The sequence below is a fragment of the Antechinus flavipes genome, chromosome 2 (assembly GCF_016432865.1).
Source record: "Antechinus flavipes isolate AdamAnt ecotype Samford, QLD, Australia chromosome 2, AdamAnt_v2, whole genome shotgun sequence".
Lineage (NCBI taxonomy): Eukaryota > Metazoa > Chordata > Mammalia > Dasyuromorphia > Dasyuridae > Antechinus > Antechinus flavipes.
In genome coordinates this window covers 138,373,199-138,393,283 of record NC_067399.1, presented here as the reverse complement: position 1 = coordinate 138,393,283, position 20,085 = coordinate 138,373,199, and the positions used below count along the sequence as shown (strand labels likewise).

Genomic DNA, 20,085 nt, shown 5'->3' with positions numbered 1-20,085 from the left:
TGGAATTCAAACCATTTCTCTTCTAAATTCATATTCGCTCTATCTTTTTTTTAATCTCTAACAATAAATAAAGAAAAAAACAACAAACTCAGCAAAGAAAGCATCAGCAAATGGAGGCAATATAAAAGGGGTAGGGGGATTTCTTTTGTCATATCATAGATACAGAGCTGAAAGAGATTTTACATATTATATATGTGTGTGTATATATATATATGGAGAGAGAGAGAAAGAGAGAGACAGACAGAAACATCAGCAAAGAAAACATCAGCAAATGGAGGCAATATAAAAGGGGTTGAGGGGATCTCTTGTCATATCATAGATAGAGTTGAAAGAGATTTTACATATTTTGTGTAAATATAAATATATATATATATAGAGAGAGAGAGAGAGAGAGAGAGACAGACAGACAGAGAGAGACAGACAGAGTTGTGTGTGTGTGTGTGTGTGTGTGTGTGTGTGTGTGTGTAAATTACTTAATGTTTGTGAACCCCAGGTTTGTCATCTACAAAATGAGTAATATTTGAGGTAAGAATAAAAGGATTGCTATAAATATCAAATCAATTAAATGCATGTAAAACCCTCTGCATAAACGTGAAGGATCCTATAAATGGACATTGCTGTCATTGGTCCTTGTATGATCAATTCCCTTCTCTGAGCCCTCCATTTCCTTATTCAGGGGCTTAGATGAGATAATCACAGAAAGGTCCTTGAAGTTTGTCTTCTGAAACTGCCACAAAAGGAGTACAAGTCAGCTAGTTAGAGTTTTTTAATGGGAGGTTATGGATTCTCAGATCTTGTCAAATCACTCACTGCATGAACAACGAACTTTTCAGAAGACTTGTCATGTTGGGAGCAGGTGGCCACCGGTTTCCACTTTGGTTCCTATTTTGATTTTCTGAGTTTTAGTTACAAACCGAGGAGGCCCTAATCAAATAGCAAAATAGCACTGTTCCATTGACTTGTCACACCTGTTCTAGGTATTAGACTCACAAGTGGGGCTGGGTCACTGCTCTAGGTCACCTGGGAGTTCTAGAGAGCAAGTGTCAGTTGGTGACTGAGCTGAGATTCATTCCTTAAAGCCCATTGTCATTTGATCACTTCTTGCTTTCTAAACAAATTGCCCACCACCCAATACTGACAATCAGAAGACAAAACAGAGTTTTATTTATAGATTTTGTAGATGCTCTTTTTTTCCTGCCTCTCTTCCATGAAAAGCAGATGCTTTGTTACCATGTTGCAGTTTTAATGTATTCAAAAAGACATCATGACAATGGTGAAAGAGATGCTCAACTTGGGGAGAGAAATCCTGGGTTCTGCCCCCATCACTGAGGAGAATCCTGCCTAGTAAGTCACCCACCACCATAAGCTCATCTGCAAATTGGGAGTGAGAGGCAGCTTGGCACAGCGGGTAGACAGACAACCTGCTGCTAAGCTAAAGTCTTGGTTCCAGAGGAAACTGTTTAAGAAGATAAGACGTGTACAACATGAACTGGCACTGAGCAAAGTGAGCAGAACCAAGAAAACATCATACACAGTGACAACATTATATGAATGATCCACTTTGATAATCAGCTCTTCTCAGCAATACAATGATCTCAGACAATTCTAAAACTCAAGATGGAAAAGGCTATCCACATGCAGAGAAAGAACTATGTAGTCTGAATGCAGATTAGAGCAAACTATTTTGACTTTGTTTTTTTCCTTTTTGTGATATTTTTTCCCTTTTTTTCTGAATCTTCTTTCACAACCTGACTAATGTAGAAATGTGTTTAATATGACTGTACCTGCATAACCTATACTAGACTGCTGTCTTGGAGAGGGAGAGAGGGGAGTGAGAAAGAAAAAAATGGAAATCAAATAAATATAAAAAACTTATGAACAGAACAAAACAAACAAAAAAAAGAGATGTGTAGCAGATACTGATCTGCACTGATGGTACCTACAGTACCACCACAGGATTGTTTTAGGGTTCAAGTGAGATAATGTATAAAAATGTCTGGTAAATCCTTATAGCACTTTATGTCGCTACTGTTTATTATTATTGTTACTACTACTACTATTATTATTATTTGCTACCTGAGTGACTTTAGGCAAATTGTTTAAACTCTCTGGGTATGTTTCCTCATCTGCCAAATGAAAGGATTAGACTAGATCATTGTCAAAGAAGGACTCCTTCATTACTCCATACAATTAAATAAATGCTGTTAGTTAATATATAGTCCCATTCTCTACTCTCTTAACATCAATTTAGTTATGTTGTAAAGTTAACTTCTTTACAGTGGAAGGAAAGGTTCACCTTGGAATCAGTATCCATCTGATATATCAATAAGCAGCATTTATTAAGTGATTACTATGAGTCAACATTGTGCTAAATGCTCAGAATAAAAGGGAAAAAAAATTATATTTTAGTGGGGTGAGATTCATACCTAGGAATATCATATATATGTATATTCATGTATGTATAATACATATACATATATACATATTCATGCATGCATGTGCATATGTAACTACACATGTATATACAGAATGTAATCTGAAAGGGAAAGTCACAAATAGCTGGGGGACTAGCAGCCAGCTAGCATTTATATAGTACTTTAAAGTCTGACAAGCTTTTCACATATGCTATCTTTCGCTTCTCTCTTCCCCCTCTCTTTTCTCTCCCCTCCCCCTTCCTTTCCTTCATTCTTTCTTTTATTCCTTCCTTCTTTCCTTCCTTGTAGTTTAACACTCATGTAATATTAGAGCCTAGTCTTTGAAACTAAGGGGAAGAAGTGAGGAAAGAAAAATCTCCATTCCAAACAGATGCTGATATTTCACAACTAACAAATTTTTCCCCACTATTAGAATATTAGGAACTTACTTTTAATCTTTAGTATCTTACAGAGCAAAACAAAGAACATTAATTACATGGGAGAGAAGGGGAAGAAGAGTGGGAAAGCAGATACCCCAGTAGCAGTCCTTTTGGACAATGAGGGACAGAGTTGGTGTGAAAATCCTATGGTCTGCCATTCCACGAATTGTTTCTCTTTTTGTTTTGTTATTATTGTTATTGGTTTTTTACCATCTTTTAGGGCTGTTGTTTGGGATTAATTTCATCCAAAAAGAAAGGGACCTGGATTTATAAAAAAGTGGGATTTCTGCTAAAAAAAAAAAAAAAATAGTTGGAATCTGTAGATGAAGGCAAATAAAACTTAAAAGGATGACAGATGGCCCAAGTAAAAACACACCAACAAAAGGGCTGGAGGTGAGATATAGGGAAAGGGAGTCAATATAGCCCACTTGCTAAAGCAGGGATCACAAATATCAGGAAATGCCATGTAATCTAATGCTTCGTATGTTATTTTGCACCAAAAATTGTCTCTCTCCCAGGAAAACAGAAGCATAGAAACAGTGATGAGGAAACACTTGAAGCATATTAGGGAGTGTGTGTTTTATAAAATAAAGATAAACATGAATGAAATCTTGAAAAAAAATTTTTTTACCCATGGCTGTGAATTCTTCTAGAAAATATGTGTCTTTATGTCATAATCAAAGAGAGAGCTAAAAATGTGGTTCCCAAGAGGACATATGGTAAATTTCAAGTTCTCTGTAGCTCTCCAAGGGGCTTCTGTGGGGCTTCTATGTTCCTAGAGCAATGGTGTCTTTAGAAAAATATTCTTGAACCTTGTAAGGAACCTTTGATTCCTATGGTAGCATTCTCTCCCTGCCTACAAAGAACTAGAGGAGATGTTAGTTTCTTTCCAAATTACCAGAACTCATAAGAGAGATCAGAAGCACACGTCAGAAACACATTAAAAAGAGAAGGTAGTTTTCAACAAAAAGTGTGATGAGTTCTTTATGCCTTAAATGATTAAGAACCACCTTGCAAAGTTAAACTAAAATACTATTTAACTAAAATCTTATTACTTAAGTTTTAAGTTTAGTCTGACTTAAGTGACATAGATCATGGGTAAAAATAGGACTTACTAGACCATCAGGTCTAACCTCTCATTTTACAGATGGAAAAACTGATACACAGCAAGGTCAAGGTCTGATCTAGGTTTACAAGGCTAGAAGGTATCTAAGGCAGTATTTGAATTATATGTCTATTTCCCTATCCAACCTGCCATGATAACTTTAATCAGATAAGACTGAGGAACATGGTTAGTTTTAAGCTAGAAAACATGGACAATGGAAATGGTGTATATACATATAAAAACATCATTAAAATTGTTAAATACAAGCTTTATCCAACCAAAAAAAGGGTGAGCTGGAAGTCTCTTGCAATTCAATTTTCTGATCAATTATATTATCTTCTATTTTGAAACTAAACACATACAACCAAGGATAACTTTTCATTAAAATAATTTTTTAAAAAAAACGAATTAATCAATGGAAAGTAAGAAAGGTAAAATGAGATTATTATTTTTTTTACTCTTCAGGTGGTCAAAAATGACTTGTGTACAATGGGCAATTTTTTTGTGCCGCTTCTTTAATTATTGTTACACAGAAAGTTCTATTTTTACCTTTTGTAAGTAAAGCACTGTTCCCTTCAGTACAGCATAAAAGGTCTTCCACCCTCGCTTTCCTCTTGGAGCTAAAAAGAAAACAAAATAAATGGGAAAAATCTTACTTGAAGTCAGTTGGCATTTTAGAAAGACAATTAACATCTTTAGCATTTCTCTGTTCAATGTGGTGATTAAGATTCAAAGTGCACCATTTGCTGCTAGAGACAAAATAAACCCCCTACATGGTAGATGAGAAACTCACATAAAGAATCTTTATTTTTCAGAGAAGCATTCCAGGGCACAGCAAAAGCTGTTGAGGAAAGAGACTTGGCACAGTCATTCAAAACAGAACTTTGTGCATTGCTGGGAGGTGACCAGAAAAAAGCAAAAATGAAAAATAACCAAAGAGAGGTATTACACATATCTCCTAGGCCAGTAGGCCCCAACAGGGACTCTTTGCTAGAATCTCTTCATTTTATCCCTAAATGCTTAAGGCTTATAATAATCCCCACTTTGAGCTGTAGTTTTTACAGATATAAGGGACTCTATATATAGTACAACCTCTTCTTATAATTTTTTAAATTGTATGGACAAAAAAAAAGTTTTATGGATGTTTTGTGTTTTTGCACTTTAGTTGTTCTCTGCAAACTTTTCTGCCCCACTGAATCCTCCCTTGTAATAAAGAAAAAATTATGAAAAAACAACAGACAATTGTGTGGTTCTCTCATTGTTCTGGCAATAGGAGTGAAGTGTTTTACTATCTAGAAATACTTCAACAAACAAAAAAGCAGAAGTCTGGCAGGAAAGTTTTCTAAAATAATTTTTATTGTTCTTTATTAATAGTTAACCAAAAATAATATTTTCAGATCAAGTTTATTTTCAATTCATTATTATAGCTCAAATTCCATTATCATCTGATAGTTCTATTAATAATAATAACCACAATAATTATTATTTTATTAGGACCTCTGGTTTGGTAGAAATAATATCTCAACTTGTGAATTGAATGATTAGAGAAATTCAAGATGATGAAATTTCTCCTTTTTTTTGAAACCACAACATCCTTGCCATTATTTCACAAGAAATACCTCAAAATGACCAGATTATATTTGCCAAGTATCATTTCCCCCTAAAAACAAAACTGTTTTTGAGTTATAAAAGTAGCAAAAAATCAACTTGAATTTATTGTTATTTTTTAAGCTAACCCCTAAACAAAACAGTTGTACAACTTAAAACTGAAACAACCGTTTTGGTTGAAAATAGATACTCATTCCCTATCCCAAAATATAAAACAAAAACAATTGACTCCTGAGCCAAGGTTTTATATTAACTAAGTTTTGGTTTGGGGGGAAAATTATTAAGTGCCAAGAAATAGACAGACCATCTAAGGATTTATCATGGAAATGCTGAAAACCTTGAACTATAACAAAGCAAATGTGTCCCTATAAACACTGTAATTTTTATTATGATAAAAGTGATAGTGTTCATATTTGCAGGTGTCTTAAAACTGAATGATAAACTCTTGCCTGGAAGTTAAAAGATTCCCAAATTGGGGACTGAGACAGAAGTCCTTGAATATGAAAATAAGAAATCAAAATCAATACAAAGAAAAGAAAACAAGGGGCTAGGACTAAGAAAATATGGGAAAGTATTAGACTGGAAGGATTCAAAGGAAATTCCTTCTACTGATACAAGTTGGCACCTTCTCTGCCACTTGAATGAAATCTATTAAGCACCTACTGTGTGTCAGGGACTGTCCTAACTGCTGGAATATTAAGACAGCTGCCTGGCTTCCTTCAAATCTCAGCTAAAAATCCTACATTCTTCCAGAATCTCTCCCTAGTCTTCTTTACTCTTCCTGACACTAATTTCAATTTGTCCTATATGGAGACAAGGGATGTTTCGCAAGGGATGTTTTCCTCTATTGGACTAAGTTCCTTGAGAGCAGGGACTGATTTGGTTGGTTTCAGTTTTTGCTTTTCTTTGTCTCTCCAGTACCTGGCACTCAGGAATGCTTGCTGACTAAGTGCCCGGGAGAGGTGGCTCTACTTCTTAGGGAGTTTTTTTTTTTTTTTTTTTAAAATATAAACACATTTATCAGATCAAAAAAGAAAGAAAACAAAATGCAAGTGAACAACAACAGAGAATGAAAATGCAATGCTCTGATCCACACTCAGTTCCCACAGTCCTCTCCCCAGGTTTAGATGATTCTCTTCATTACAAGATCACTGAAACTGGCCTTACTCCTCTCATTGTTGAAGAGAGCCACATCCATCAGAATTGATCACCATATAATTTTGTTGTTGCCATGTACAATGATCTCCTGGTCCTGCTCATTTCCCTCAGCATCAGTTCATGTAAGTCTCTCCAGGGCTTTCTGAAATCCTCCTGCTGATCATTTCTTATAGAATAATAATATTCCATAAGATTCATATACCACAATTTATTCAGCCATTCTCCAATTGATGGGCATCCACTCAGTTTCCAGTTTCTGGCCACTACAAAGAGAGCTGCCACAAACATTTTTGCATATGTGGGTCCTTTCCTCAGGAAGTTTTCTAGGGAGAACCAAGTAAAATGTCACTGGTATCACAGCTCTTGTGGCAAGGATTCCTAGAGCGAGACTACCTTAAAGTCCATGGATGCCGGCCAATTCATGTTGTAGATGAGGAAAAACTGAGGTTAAAGGATTAATAAGATAATACCAATAGTATGCAGCAGGGTCAGTATTTGAATCCAGGTCCTTTAATGCATGTTGGAGGCAGAAACTTGAATTCAGGTCTTACTAGCTACAAGATCAGCCCTTTCTCTCCACTAGAATATAAGTATGTATGTGTATGTGTGTGCGTGTGTGTGTGTGTGTGTGTGTGTGTATATATATATATATATATATATATATATATATAATATTATAAGCAACAACATTACAAATAACATTTATAAACAAAACAGCACATTTCTTTGTTTCTATTTTTTTCTCCCTTCCTTTTCTTCCTTCTCTTCCTCCCTCCCTTTCTCCCTTCATATCTCTCTCCCTTCCTTTCTTTCTCTTTCCTTCCTTTATTATTATTTTTTTTTGCAGGTAATTGAGGCAAAATAATTTGCCTAGGTTCAAATAGGTTGGTAAGTATCTATACTTGTCTTTGAATGACTCCAAAGCTGGTGCTCTAGTCATTGAGCTGTCTCAAAACAGCAAACAAAGTTTTCAAGTCCTTATTAAAAACAATCAATCACATCTTTCCCATAAATAAATATATCAATAAGTGTTCTAGAATGGGGAACAATATAACAGTTTCCTCTACAACTTGAATTTTCCCTTTTACTTATTTCCTCCAGTAGAGGGAGTACAGAAAGTTTCAATTGATTCCATTTCCATTAAAGAAATTCAAGAGTTTTCTTTTGCTTTGCTTTGATCCAGTAGTGTCTTTACTGAGTCTGTATCCCAAAGAGATCCTAAAAGAGGGAAAAGAACCCACATGTACAAAAAAATGTTTGTAGCAGCCCTTTTTGCAGTGGCAAAGAGAACTGGAAAATGAGTGGATGCCCATGAGTATGAGAATGGCTAAGTAAGTTAAGGAATATGAATGTTATGGAATATTATTGTTCTATAAGAAACAACGAGCAGGCCGATTTCAAAAAAGCCCTGAAAGGACTTATATGAACTGATGTTGAATGAACTAAGTAAAACCAGGAGACCATTGTATATAGTAACAATAAGATTACATGATGATCAGCTATAACAGACTTAGCTCTTCTAAGCAAAGCACTGAGAGAAGAAAATTCCAACCGATTTGGGATGGAAAATGTCAACCACATGCAGAAAGAAAACTATGAAGACTGAATGTGGATTAAAGCACAGTATTTCCACCTTTTGTTTTGTTTGCTTTTTCTTTCTCATGCTTTTTCCCCCTTTTGGTCTGATTTTTCTTATACAATATGACAAATATGGAAATATGTTTAAAAGGACTGTACATGTATAACCCTTATCAGGTTGTTTGTTGTCTTGTGGAGGGGAAAAGTAAGGAAGGGATAGAGGGGAAAAATGGTACCCAAAATCTTACAAAAACAAATGTTTTTAAAACTATCTTTGCATGCATTTAGAAAACTAAAATACTGTTTAGGCAAACAAAAGTTTTGTTTTGAAATTCATTCTTCTTTGTTTCTTTGTAATTTTGTAGAATCATGGAAACCAATTATTAAGATTTGGTAGTTTAAAAAACATTGCGTATCAAGATCATAAGAAAATAACATAAATCAGAGATAATAATAATAGTTAAGAGAGGACTTTATAGCTTACAGATTGCTTTGCTCATAACAAGCCTGGTCTAAAGCTGATTTTTAAAATATCAGTTCCCTTTGAAAAATAAGGAAAAATGAAATCTATATGAGCCACATGACTTGCCCACAGTCACACAAATAGGAAAGCTCAGGCAGTACTCAACATCCAAGCATTCCAATTCCAAACCTATTAGAGAGCCAATATATCTCAACTGCTGCCAAACTGTTGCCCTATGTGCCCTTCTTCTATACTTGGGTTTGGGTTTATAGACAACTGTCTTGATTTTTAATATTGTAATTTGGCTATTCAAGTTTGTTTACTTTTTTTCATTTTTCTACAATGATTACTGTTGCAAAAATCAATATTTATAGTAAAACAAAATCTTGTCTCTGATTCTTGCTTTCTCTGTGACCTCACTTAAGTCAATTCACTTAATTCCTCTGGCCCTCAGTTCCAACAGACTTGGAGGTGGAGGGCTTCTGAACCCTCATCCAGTTCAAGACAGATGCTCCTATACTAACATTATTATTATAATAATATCACATACAATATAATATTATATAGTAAAATGGTAGCACCTCTATTACTGCATATTTAATGACTGAGAGAAATAAAAACCACAAATTAAATTAAAATTCTGTAAATTAAAAATAAAATAAACTTGAAAAAAAAAAAAGAAAGCAGAACCAAGTTTTAGGTTCAAATGACCCTTTGGACTCAATTCCTGATAGGTCTATTAATGGGTTTCAAGAAGTATTTAAAATTAGGTTTAAAATTATTTTTTAAAAAGATGAGAACTAATTAATGTGTTGAATGTAGAAAAATATTTAGTGACCGCATATCTCTTAGTCAACCTCAGAGAATTCAACAGGAAGAGAAGCCATGAAAATTAAATGCATGTAAAAAAAATCCTTAGGCAATGCTGACTTTGGGCAAGCTATATCCTCATTTGTAAAATGAGAAGGTTGAATCTTAGAATCCCTTCCAGTTCGAAATCAATAATCCTATTATCAAGGGGAATGATCCTCAGGCATCTAGAAAGAAAAAAAAATGAAGGGTCAGCCTATTTTTAAGCAGTTGGTCAATTTAACTAAGTGTGACAAAAAAAGGAGAGCTCATTCCTTGTTCTAATTTCTAAACTTTACACTATAGACAGATCTTGTGAATGTCAAAAAAGCCTATAAATATTCCCAGCAGGAAGAAACCAGTGACATTCAGTGAATGTTTTATCTGAAGCTCCACTCTTACTCTACACATTAAGTTAATTTATAAAGGAGAAATGATGTAAAATCCTTTAGGGAGTATCACAAACTCAAAGGCCAATTAGCCCACACTCTTGATTTTGGAGACTAGGAAACTAAACGATTTAATATATGTATAAGAAGTTTTATAAACCTTAAAACTATTATAAGACATTAGCTATTATTATGAGCTAATTTAATATATTTGTAGAATGAACTTCTCTTCCTCAAATGAATTCATTTAATGCATTCAAAACCAATGCAGATGACAAAGCAGATGGGTTGCTGTATGTGTGTGTATTGGATACAAATTTTGGTCTTTGTGGAAACCCTTGTTTAATCACTAGGTACCCAAGGCAAAAAAACCCTATTTCTGATATACTGAGAGAAAAACAGAAACAAAAACAAAAGTCTTCCATATCATGCATACCATGAATTCCTTCAATAGTTCCATTAAAGACGTATGGGAAGAGGACTCAGAAGAAAACAGATTTTCCTTGTTGTGGATATTTACAAAATATAATGTTTGGAAGTTTAAAAAATGCAGGATTGTGATAATCCACAAAGACATACATAGCTCTTTTCAGAAATTCAGTGATCCAAGACTTGCAATGAACTTTGGATAGAAAATGCCATCCCTATTAAGAGAGAACTGTTGAGACTGAATGCAGATCAACGCATACTATTTTCACTTTTTTTCCTTCTTTTTTTCTTCCAGTTTTTCCCTTCTGATTTTTCTCTTCTAAAATGACTCATATTGAAATATGTAAAAAATGAATGTACATGTATAACCTGAAAAAATTAATTAAAAAAAATAAAATTTAGGATTAAAATGATCTTTTCTTCTTCCTTCACATTTATGTGCCAAACACTGACTTTTTTCCCCCACAAATTTTAGATTTATATGGACTTCAATTTAGAAACAAAAGGAAAATTTCTCTCTTGGCTTATAGAAGATTTTGGATATTTTCCAATGCAATAATACATATTATAATAAAAATTTATAATTGATTAAAAATAAAAGTACTTTGGGAATTTTATCAGAAATGTTTTACTTATTAATGATAATAATCCTTTATAATATGTCTAGTGTTTCAATCTTCAAAATACTTTTTTATTATCTCATTTGTTATGTTGGGATTATATTTAGAGTTGAAAAGAATATCACAAGGTCTTTTAGTTCAATGCCCTCTCTTTATCCTTTACAGATGAAGAAACTGAGACCCAAGAAGTCAACCAACCTGCCTAAAGTCACAAAGAAAGATGGCAAAATTGCAATCAGACTCCAGGTTCTCTGATTCCAAATGCAGACTCGTTTCTACTTTATCACATAGGTTCTCACAATTTTCTCAAGTAGAATAAAAGCCCCTTACGACAAGGAACTTTGCTTTTCTGTTGGTCAATCCTTTGTGTCTAAGACAGTGTCTTACATATAATAGGAACTAAAGAAACTCTTACTGAAATGGTGAAGTAAATATTATTCCCATTTTTTAGATATGGAAACTAAAAGAGAGATTTTAAAGTAACTGGCTTACTCTCAAATGGGAAATTATCAACAGAGATTAACACAAGGACCCAGGGTTCTGGAATTTTTCCTCTTTTCCTTTTGTATAAATCAGCTAAGTAGTTATTGCTTATTCTTATGTTTATATCAAATGTGAAGCTATATTTAACATGGACTTTGCTGTGACTAAAAAGAAAACTTTAAAAAAATAATCCCAGCCAAAACACCATTGTCAAGTCTCCTCTCATTGGGTACTCAAGCATTCTGGGCTTAGAGAATCATGTGGATGTCCATCTCCTTTATAGCACACAGATGCTCATTTCAGTACCACGCTGAGCTATCCACCTGTCGAGAAGGAACCAAAACATTTGCTCTGTGGGCCTTTGGAGGAAGTAAGAACCATCCCTTTTTATTGGCAACAGTCTCAGTCCTGCTGCTATGGCATATATGTCCCCAGTAGAAGGTAATAGGCAGAACGAGAGAAATATACTGTTCAATGTGTCTGAAAAACTCTTACATGATTATGGCTGTACTCTTGCAACAAATGTCAAATTAGATCAGCTTCAAAGTGAAGGTAACACTGTACAATGTGATCACAACATTCCTTGTATTATGACAAAATAGAGATGGGGGCAACCTGATGGAAAGAAAGCAGAAAATCGAGGATCTGCTGCTGGGGATGGGATCTCTGACAAATCAATGAGCCTGCCTGAGATTCTTGATAAATAACCTCAAGACCTGTTCTGGAAAAAGCTGTGTCCTTGTTTGCCAGGACTCTCCGGTCCCTAACACAAGAGAAGGCAGGTACACAGCCATCACCAACCTTGTGCTCTCAATGCACACCCCTATTGCCAATGACGAAAATCCCAGGCAGTTTATAGCCCAGCCTGGCAAAGCAGATTTCTCCACATCTATAAAAGAGGGGAATATGGAGACAGAAGAAGGCTGAACAGGAATAACAGAGCTGCAGTGCTACACAACAAGGAAAGATCTAATTGGATCTCCCCATTGCCTCCTCCAGGTACTGTCAGCTCTGAAATATTAGCCAAGAGCCCCAATTCACCAAAGATGGTGAGAGTGCTGGAGAAAGGCTGATACTTTCACCAGAGCTACTAGAAGCAAATATTGCCTCTTCCCTCTAGCAGTTTATTTCTCATGCTTCCATATGATGATTTCAACTTTCCACTTTTCTGCCTGCAACTATCCTTTGGTCCCATTCCCACTTTTTTTCCAGCTTTCATTTATGTATTATCTTCTCTCATTAAACCATAAGTACTTTGAGGGCAGGGACTGTTTTTCTATTTCTTCTTCATATCTTCAGTGCTTGGCACAGTGCTTGGTATACAATTTAATAAATGTTTATTGAACTGAATTTAATTATTTCTTTGAGTTCTTTCAAAGTCTATACTTAAAACTGAATTTTCTTCTGTTTTAAGCATTTCGTCTTTCCAAAAATGTCCATAACACCTAAGTGGGATAGTTACAAAATTCAAGGATTTTTCCAACAGGAAACTTAATCCTTAAAATAAGTCTCAACAAGGTTTTGCAAGGGTGAATGTTGAAAACGATCTATATATATATTTCAAAAATAAAAAGCTTTAAAAAAAATCATAGTCTCCACCTCATATCAATAGGAATTAAATATCTACTATTAGATCAATTTTGTGCAGACACTTGTCTGTCTACAGAAGAAAAGATATAGCTCATATTTTTAAGATGTATAGTCAAGTTCTACAAGACAATTTTTGTGATGAGGCAGAGAGTACAAGGTAGCATATGATAAATAATAGATAAACAGTTTATGAGAAATAAATCATTCCAGAATGGAATTCAGAGAGGGGAGAAATGGTGTTGGGTAAAAATGGGCTTCATATATACTAGACTATAATATATTTTTTAAATTGTACAAAAATTGGGGCAACTAAGTGGTGCAGCAGATAGAGCACCAGCCCTGAAATCAGGAGGACCTGAGTTCAAATTTGGCCTCAGACACTTAACACTTCTTGGCTGTGTGACCCTGGGCAAGTCACTTATACCAATTGCCTCAGCAAAAAAAAAAGGAAAAAAAATGTACAAAATTTTTTCATGATATTTATCTACATATTCAGACATCTAACTGAAATCAGAAGCATAGACTTTTGCCATCTCAATGAAGATCTTTCTCTTCTGACTTCCCTTTCTACAACAGCTCCCTAGGCCCTTGGCCACATACTAATGAATGTTTTTCCAAGTGAAGTATTAATTCTTATAGGCATAAGAAAAGTCTATATTCACCCATACTCATAAAAGCTTCAGTAATGAAATAATAAAAAGATCCTATATTATAAGAATCCCAAACTATGGACCATTAGGTTAGTGTGGTAGTGAAGTTCTAAGTGAACTAATAAATAATATACATTCCCTTTTGTATCCTTAAAGGAGCCAAACCTTACAGGAAACCAGTAGGCAAAAAAAGAGGAGGAAGAGGGACAGTCCTGGTGGGGGGGACATCCAGAGAAAGTGTCTGAAGCCAAGAGATAAGTGTCTTGTTCATGGCCACGAGGCCAGTGCTGCTGGTTTGAAAAGTAAGTTTTGAGAAGTAAGGTATTAGAAAACTGGAAACTTTTGCTATTTAAAATGTTAAGAGAAAAGCAGATTCTTTTGATGGTTGTTTTTAAGTGTGAACAAAGATTGTCCTGTGGGAGAGAGATTAGCTTTGCTCTTTTTGAACCAGAGGACAGAACCAGGTGCAAAGAACTTCTTAATTAAGAGTCTTCCAAAAGTAATTAATAGGTTGCTCCTTGGACAAGTAGCTGGTTTTTTTTCCCCCTCATTGTAGGACTTGAAGAAAAAAAATGACCATTTGTTGGGTTTGATAAATTAGGTACTTTCAGGTATGATTTGGTCTACATGGCCTCTGACTTCCAATGTAATTCTGGAATGCTGTGGTTTTGTACTGACCCTTATTATGGTTACTACCTATCTTGCTTCTCTAGTATGTCTTGGAAGCTTATCACTATTGGTTTGTAGGAAGGAATTATAAAATTTGCTTCTAAGTGGCAATCTGAATATTTTGATCCTGAAAACCAAATCACTCACATCTATCTATGCAATGCTTCTATGACAATTTCACTACAGGATGATATTCCCATCCCATGAAGTTAGGTCAGAAATCAGAACTTTAAAACACTTCTTAAAATATACAATTATTTAGTAGTTAATGTCTACATAATTCATAATTTGCAAATGTAAAACTAAATTCTTTCAGATTTAAGCAAATGAAAATACCACTTGTCTTAGCATCTGCTCAACTGAGAACTAGGCAGCTTTGGAAAAGATGAACTCTCTAGTTCTCTCCGCAACTTTGAGGCTTTATATTCAATAGCTGTTATCATCCTATATCCACCCGAGGCCTTAAAGTTTACTTGAAGAAATCCACTTAGCAATTTACTAAGTCAGGACAAGGAATACTTTCTTATGTTTAAAAACAACTGACTTCATTATAGAATTTATGAAGTTCAAAATTGGAAATAAGGGAATAGAATTTTTCTTCCCTTTTCCTTTTATCTCTAAAGGAATTGGCTATAAATTATACTTAAGTAACATGGTGATAAGGTTAAAAAGGATCAATGGACTCATTCCAGTAGAGAAACTCCCACTTATTTTTAATCTCTCTAAAGGTACTAATGTCTAGCAAAATTAAGAGTTCATATAGCCAAACTCTTCAATTTTCTGTACCTATTGTTACAATTGATTTTGGTTAGGAAGAGTAACACCTCATGACAAACAAGGAAATGTGTTTAGAAGAATTGAACGTATTTAACCTATAGTGTATTGCTTGCTGTCTAGGGGAGGTAGAAAACTCTGCAATACAAGATTTTGCAAGGTGAATGTTGAAAGCTATCTTTGCACTGTTTGGAAAAATTAAAAAAAAATTTAAAAAAATGAAAAGTAATATTTCTGTTAGCTTTCTAATTTCACTCAATGATTTTCCAACTCAATGATTTTCTTCCATTTTTAAAATATTTCTTATTCTCCTAGACAAGGGAATATAATGGAAACTTGGTTCAACTATGCTCAAAGGACTATCAAACTGTGCATACCCTTTGATCCAGCAGTGCCATTACTGGGTCTATATCACAAGGAAATCATAAAGGAGGGAAAGGGACCCACATGTGCAAAAATGTTTGTAGCAGCTCTTTTTGTGGTAGCAAAGAAATAGAAAATGAACAGATGCCTATCAACTGCGGAATGGCTGAATAAGTTGTGGTATATGAAGATAATGGAATATTACTGTTCCATAAAAAATAATGAACAAGCTGATTGTAGAAAGACCCGAAAAGATTTACATGAACTGATGCTGAACAAAACAAGCAAAACCAGGAATACACTGTACACAATTACAGTAAGAATATGCAATGATCAACTCTGAAAGACTTGGTTCTTCTCAATAGTGCAGTGATTCAAAGCAACCCCAATAAACTTTGGACAGAGAATGCCAATTGCATCCAGAAAAAGAACTAAGAAGACTGAATATAAATCAATACATGCTATGCTAACTTCTTTTTTCTGTTTTTTTTTTTTTAACCTCTCTCATGGCTTTCCCCTTTTGCTCTGATTTTTCTCTCCCAATATGATTCATAAAGCAATATGTATTAAAAACAAATAAATTTACTAGAGAAGTATGGCTAAAAAAAAGAAAAACCTTGGTTTAAGTTCAGACTCTTTATATTTACTTCTATGACTTTGAATAAATCATTTTTCTTCTATGACTTTCAGTTTCCTCATGTAACAGAAGGAGATTAGAGATAAAGTCTCTAAGGTCCCTTCTATTTCCAATATTCTATGATTCTTTTCTCCAGCCTATCTATTATATCTGAAAATTGACACAAGGTCAGGTTCATATCAATGCATCATTTCTTCATTCTTTTATGATGCAGAAAATTCAAAGAGCATTCTCTCAACACCCCCAAAACTTCTTTAAATCAATGTAATGTGATAAAATTACCAATTCTTTCCCAAATAGAGAAATTCAGCAAAGCTACATTCACCGGGGAATAGCTAATCAGAAATAGTTTTTTCAGTTATAGCCTGAAGGCTAACAATTGGGAACCTGTCAGATCTAGAAGCAAGAGAACTATGTAAATGGGACCCTTCCACACAAAACAAGTTGTCCTCAATTTCTCAGCATAAATGAAGAAAGACAATCCTAAAGATAATGAAGTTCTAAGCCGTGTAGGACATTCCGAAGTAAATTCTACACTCTTCTTCAAAATGGAAACACTAATGTCATCAGCACCAACTTTCCTATACTAGTATAATTGGGTCATGTCTACACTGAACTTAAAAATGCATGAGTTCTCTCGCATTCACGAAGCTGCCAAACCCAGTTGCTGTTTCATTGGTGACAGCAGCTAAAAAATGAGCAAAATTATAAGTTATTCTAATAGTGTATGGTAAAATACAATTAACTAGAGTGAAAAGTGTTTTACTTTTACATTATATGGACAGTCAGATTCAAGCAGAGTCTTTTTATTCTACAACTAGAACAAAAAGAAGTTAGATAATTTATGGATAAAAAACTCAAAACCAACTCTACTAGAAAAATTTAAGTATTTTCTAGTAATCTTGAAAATCTAATAATCTAATCTTGAGAATAACATCATGGTAGACAACTATCAAATTCTCCCTGCACAGTCTTCTTGGTTGGATGAGTCATTGGTCTGATCAAATCAATATGACATTGCTTGAATTCTTTTACAGCATGAGATGAAATAACAGTTAAAGCTGTGGATGCTATAAAGATTTAAGGAAGACAGAGTATTGATGTGAAACAGCTCAAGAAGCACAGAACAACAGAGTGGACTGTTTTGTATTTTGTAACCACAATAAGCATGGTGGACAGAAAGTGAGTCTCTAAGCCAGGAAGAACAAGGCTCAAAAGTCTGATATATGGGCTGTGTGGCCCTTGACAAGTCACTTAATCTCTTCTCAAAGTTGAAAATAAGGTTTCATCTATACTGATAAAAGAAAATTACTAAATGTCTATACTTCCAGCTTTAAAAAAAAAAAATCAAATCAATAGACACTTATTACCTGCATTTTTAAAATCTCTTTTTGAAGAAAAATCAAAGTAATTGAAAAATGATAATATATTTAATCTTTATAGCATTTCGTGGGAAGATAATGTGGAAAGGCCAAAAATAATGATTCCCTATTTTACCAAAAAGCGAAACAAAGTAGCCTTTCCTGACCAGTTGGTCAAAATGACAACACTGGTTGTTTTTTTCTAGAAACATACACTATGTGCTTTTAGAAAACTGGGAAAGATGAGAATCAGTGAAGGATCAGAAGGTACAAGATTAGTAATGAGTCAAAGATATGAACGATGGAGGTACGGTTCGCTTCCCAGAATGTCTAGACCAATTCACAGCTTCATTGACATTACATTAATGTTCCTGTTTCCCCACTGTCTCCCCAAAAATTGTTCTTTTCCTTTATTGTTCTCTTTAATGGGTACAAGGTGAAACTTTAGAGTGGCCTCAATTTAATTTTCTCTATCAGTGCTTTTTTCATGTGGTTAATGACAATCTGAATTTAATCAGGGGTGTTTTTATTTTTAATAACAACTTTTTGTGTGTGTGGCTATTTCTGTGAAGTAGCTGGGGTTAACTTGTTCTGAATCACACAACTAATAAGTATTTTGTGTCTGAGGCTGTATTCAAATTTAGGTCATCCCAACTCAAGAGCCAGTACTCTATCCACTGGGACATCTTTTTTTTTTTTAAGGATAGACAAAGACCTGTACAAATCAGTTGTTGAAGAAGATCAAAATAGGATCATTATGTGAGAGTCAAGTTACAGTGTTAAATGTGATGGAAAAAAGACAGATGTTTGTCTTGAATTTTTGTTTTTGTCTTTCTATAGTTGAAAGACTTAGTAGTAAGGTGTATGAAATGTATAAAAGTCAAAGCAAAGAAGAAATTAGCATAACAGGAAAAAAAGACCTTACTATAGTCTTTTTTTCTGACATAGCAGAGGGAAAACTGCAAAATTTTGATCAAACATAAAAGAGAGGAAAGTTCTAATGACAGACTTATATCATCTGAGGATCTGACTGAATAAGATTGGAAAAGGTTCCTAACTTAAAAAATTAAAGGCTAGTGATTTTTTTAACTATAAAAAGAAAAATAACAATAACAGTAATAAAAGAGCTGTGTGGATGTGTTTATAGAGATAGAGGGATTTATAACAGTGATTTAAGACCAAGTTAGTATTATCAGACCTTCGAAAAAGTTGTCCCAAAGATATTTGTGAATTCTTAAGTAAAATTATTAAAGAGAAATTGCAATATTCAAAAACTTAGCACTGAGAAAGATAAAAGTTTGGTGGCCAGAATTAAACAATAGAATCAAGCAACAGATACTTAAGCACTTACTATGTTATCAAGAACTAGGTTAAGCACTGGGCATATACGTATAAAGCCCTATACTAGAAACAGACTTCAAAATATTCCAGAGAATTCAACAAATAAACATTACTGGAACTAAAACATTAACACCAGTGAAACCACTGCCCCTGTCTGGATATCATCATATAGATACATAAAAACTGAATAATTCTAACAGATGTTATTATTATTATCAAACACTCTTAATTTCTATGAGGAATGTAGTTTTCATATCTGAGAAACCTGGTAAAAAGAAATCAAAACCACATGGGAATGGAATGAAGTACAAATCATTCCCATTATCCTGTCTGTACCAATACTGCTTTTAGTAAGTCTACAAAAAAAAGGAACTTACATCTTTTATTATTATTACTTTTATATTTTTATTCAATTACCCTTTCCATTCCCACCAAAAAATTATAAGTTCACCTCAACAAAAAGAGTCTTCACAAAATTAAACATAAAAGATTATTAGGATGGAGAGGAACACTTCTATCTGAACTTCAGCCAAATAAGATGAGAAGACTGAGGGATCAACAACAATAGCTGAAATTTATCTATTTGGTCCAGAAGAATGATTTCAATGGTACAGGGAATTTTTGATATGAGAATTGCCTCGATGATGTGGATGCATAATTCCATAATGATTTATAATCCAGGATAGTGTTTGGGGAAAGTGACAAGTTAAATAGTTTGCCCATAGTAATTTTATACCAAAAGTGGAAATTGATTCCACGACTTCCTGATTTCAAGGCTAGTCTTCTATTCATTAACGCAGGAATGGGGAAACGATTATAGAGCACCAAGATCTGACCCACTGTTGTTTTTATATAGTTAAAGATCTAAAAATATTTTTTACATTCTTTAAATATAATAAAATTTAAGGGTCAGATTTGGACCTCAGGACCTTTTGCAGAGTGGGTTACCACACATTCTCTCAGTTCATAATTATATATCATAGCATTTTAAATCTGGCAAAGCATTTTACAAATACTGTGCCATATAAGTGTTACAATAACACTATGAAAAATGTTGTCACTTATATAGTACTTTTAAGATTTTCAAAATGACTTTTTTGTAAATATCATAACATTTTATTCTTACAGCACAACTCTGGGAATTACACACTATTATTCATGTCC

At 34.1% G+C, this 20,085-nt stretch overlaps 1 protein-coding gene across 3 annotated transcripts in view; it reads right to left on the bottom strand.

Moving 5' to 3' along the window:
- The window catches only part of PSD3 (pleckstrin and Sec7 domain containing 3), a 435,130-nt gene that overhangs the window by 69,255 nt on the left and 345,790 nt on the right, over window positions 1-20,085 (bottom strand). For all 3 annotated transcript variants that reach the window (XM_051975647.1, XM_051975652.1, XM_051975653.1), the window contains one exon: window positions 4,509-4,579. In XM_051975647.1, coding sequence (XP_051831607.1) covers window positions 4,509-4,579 — 71 coding nt within the window. The remainder of the gene's footprint in view (window positions 1-4,508; window positions 4,580-20,085) is intronic.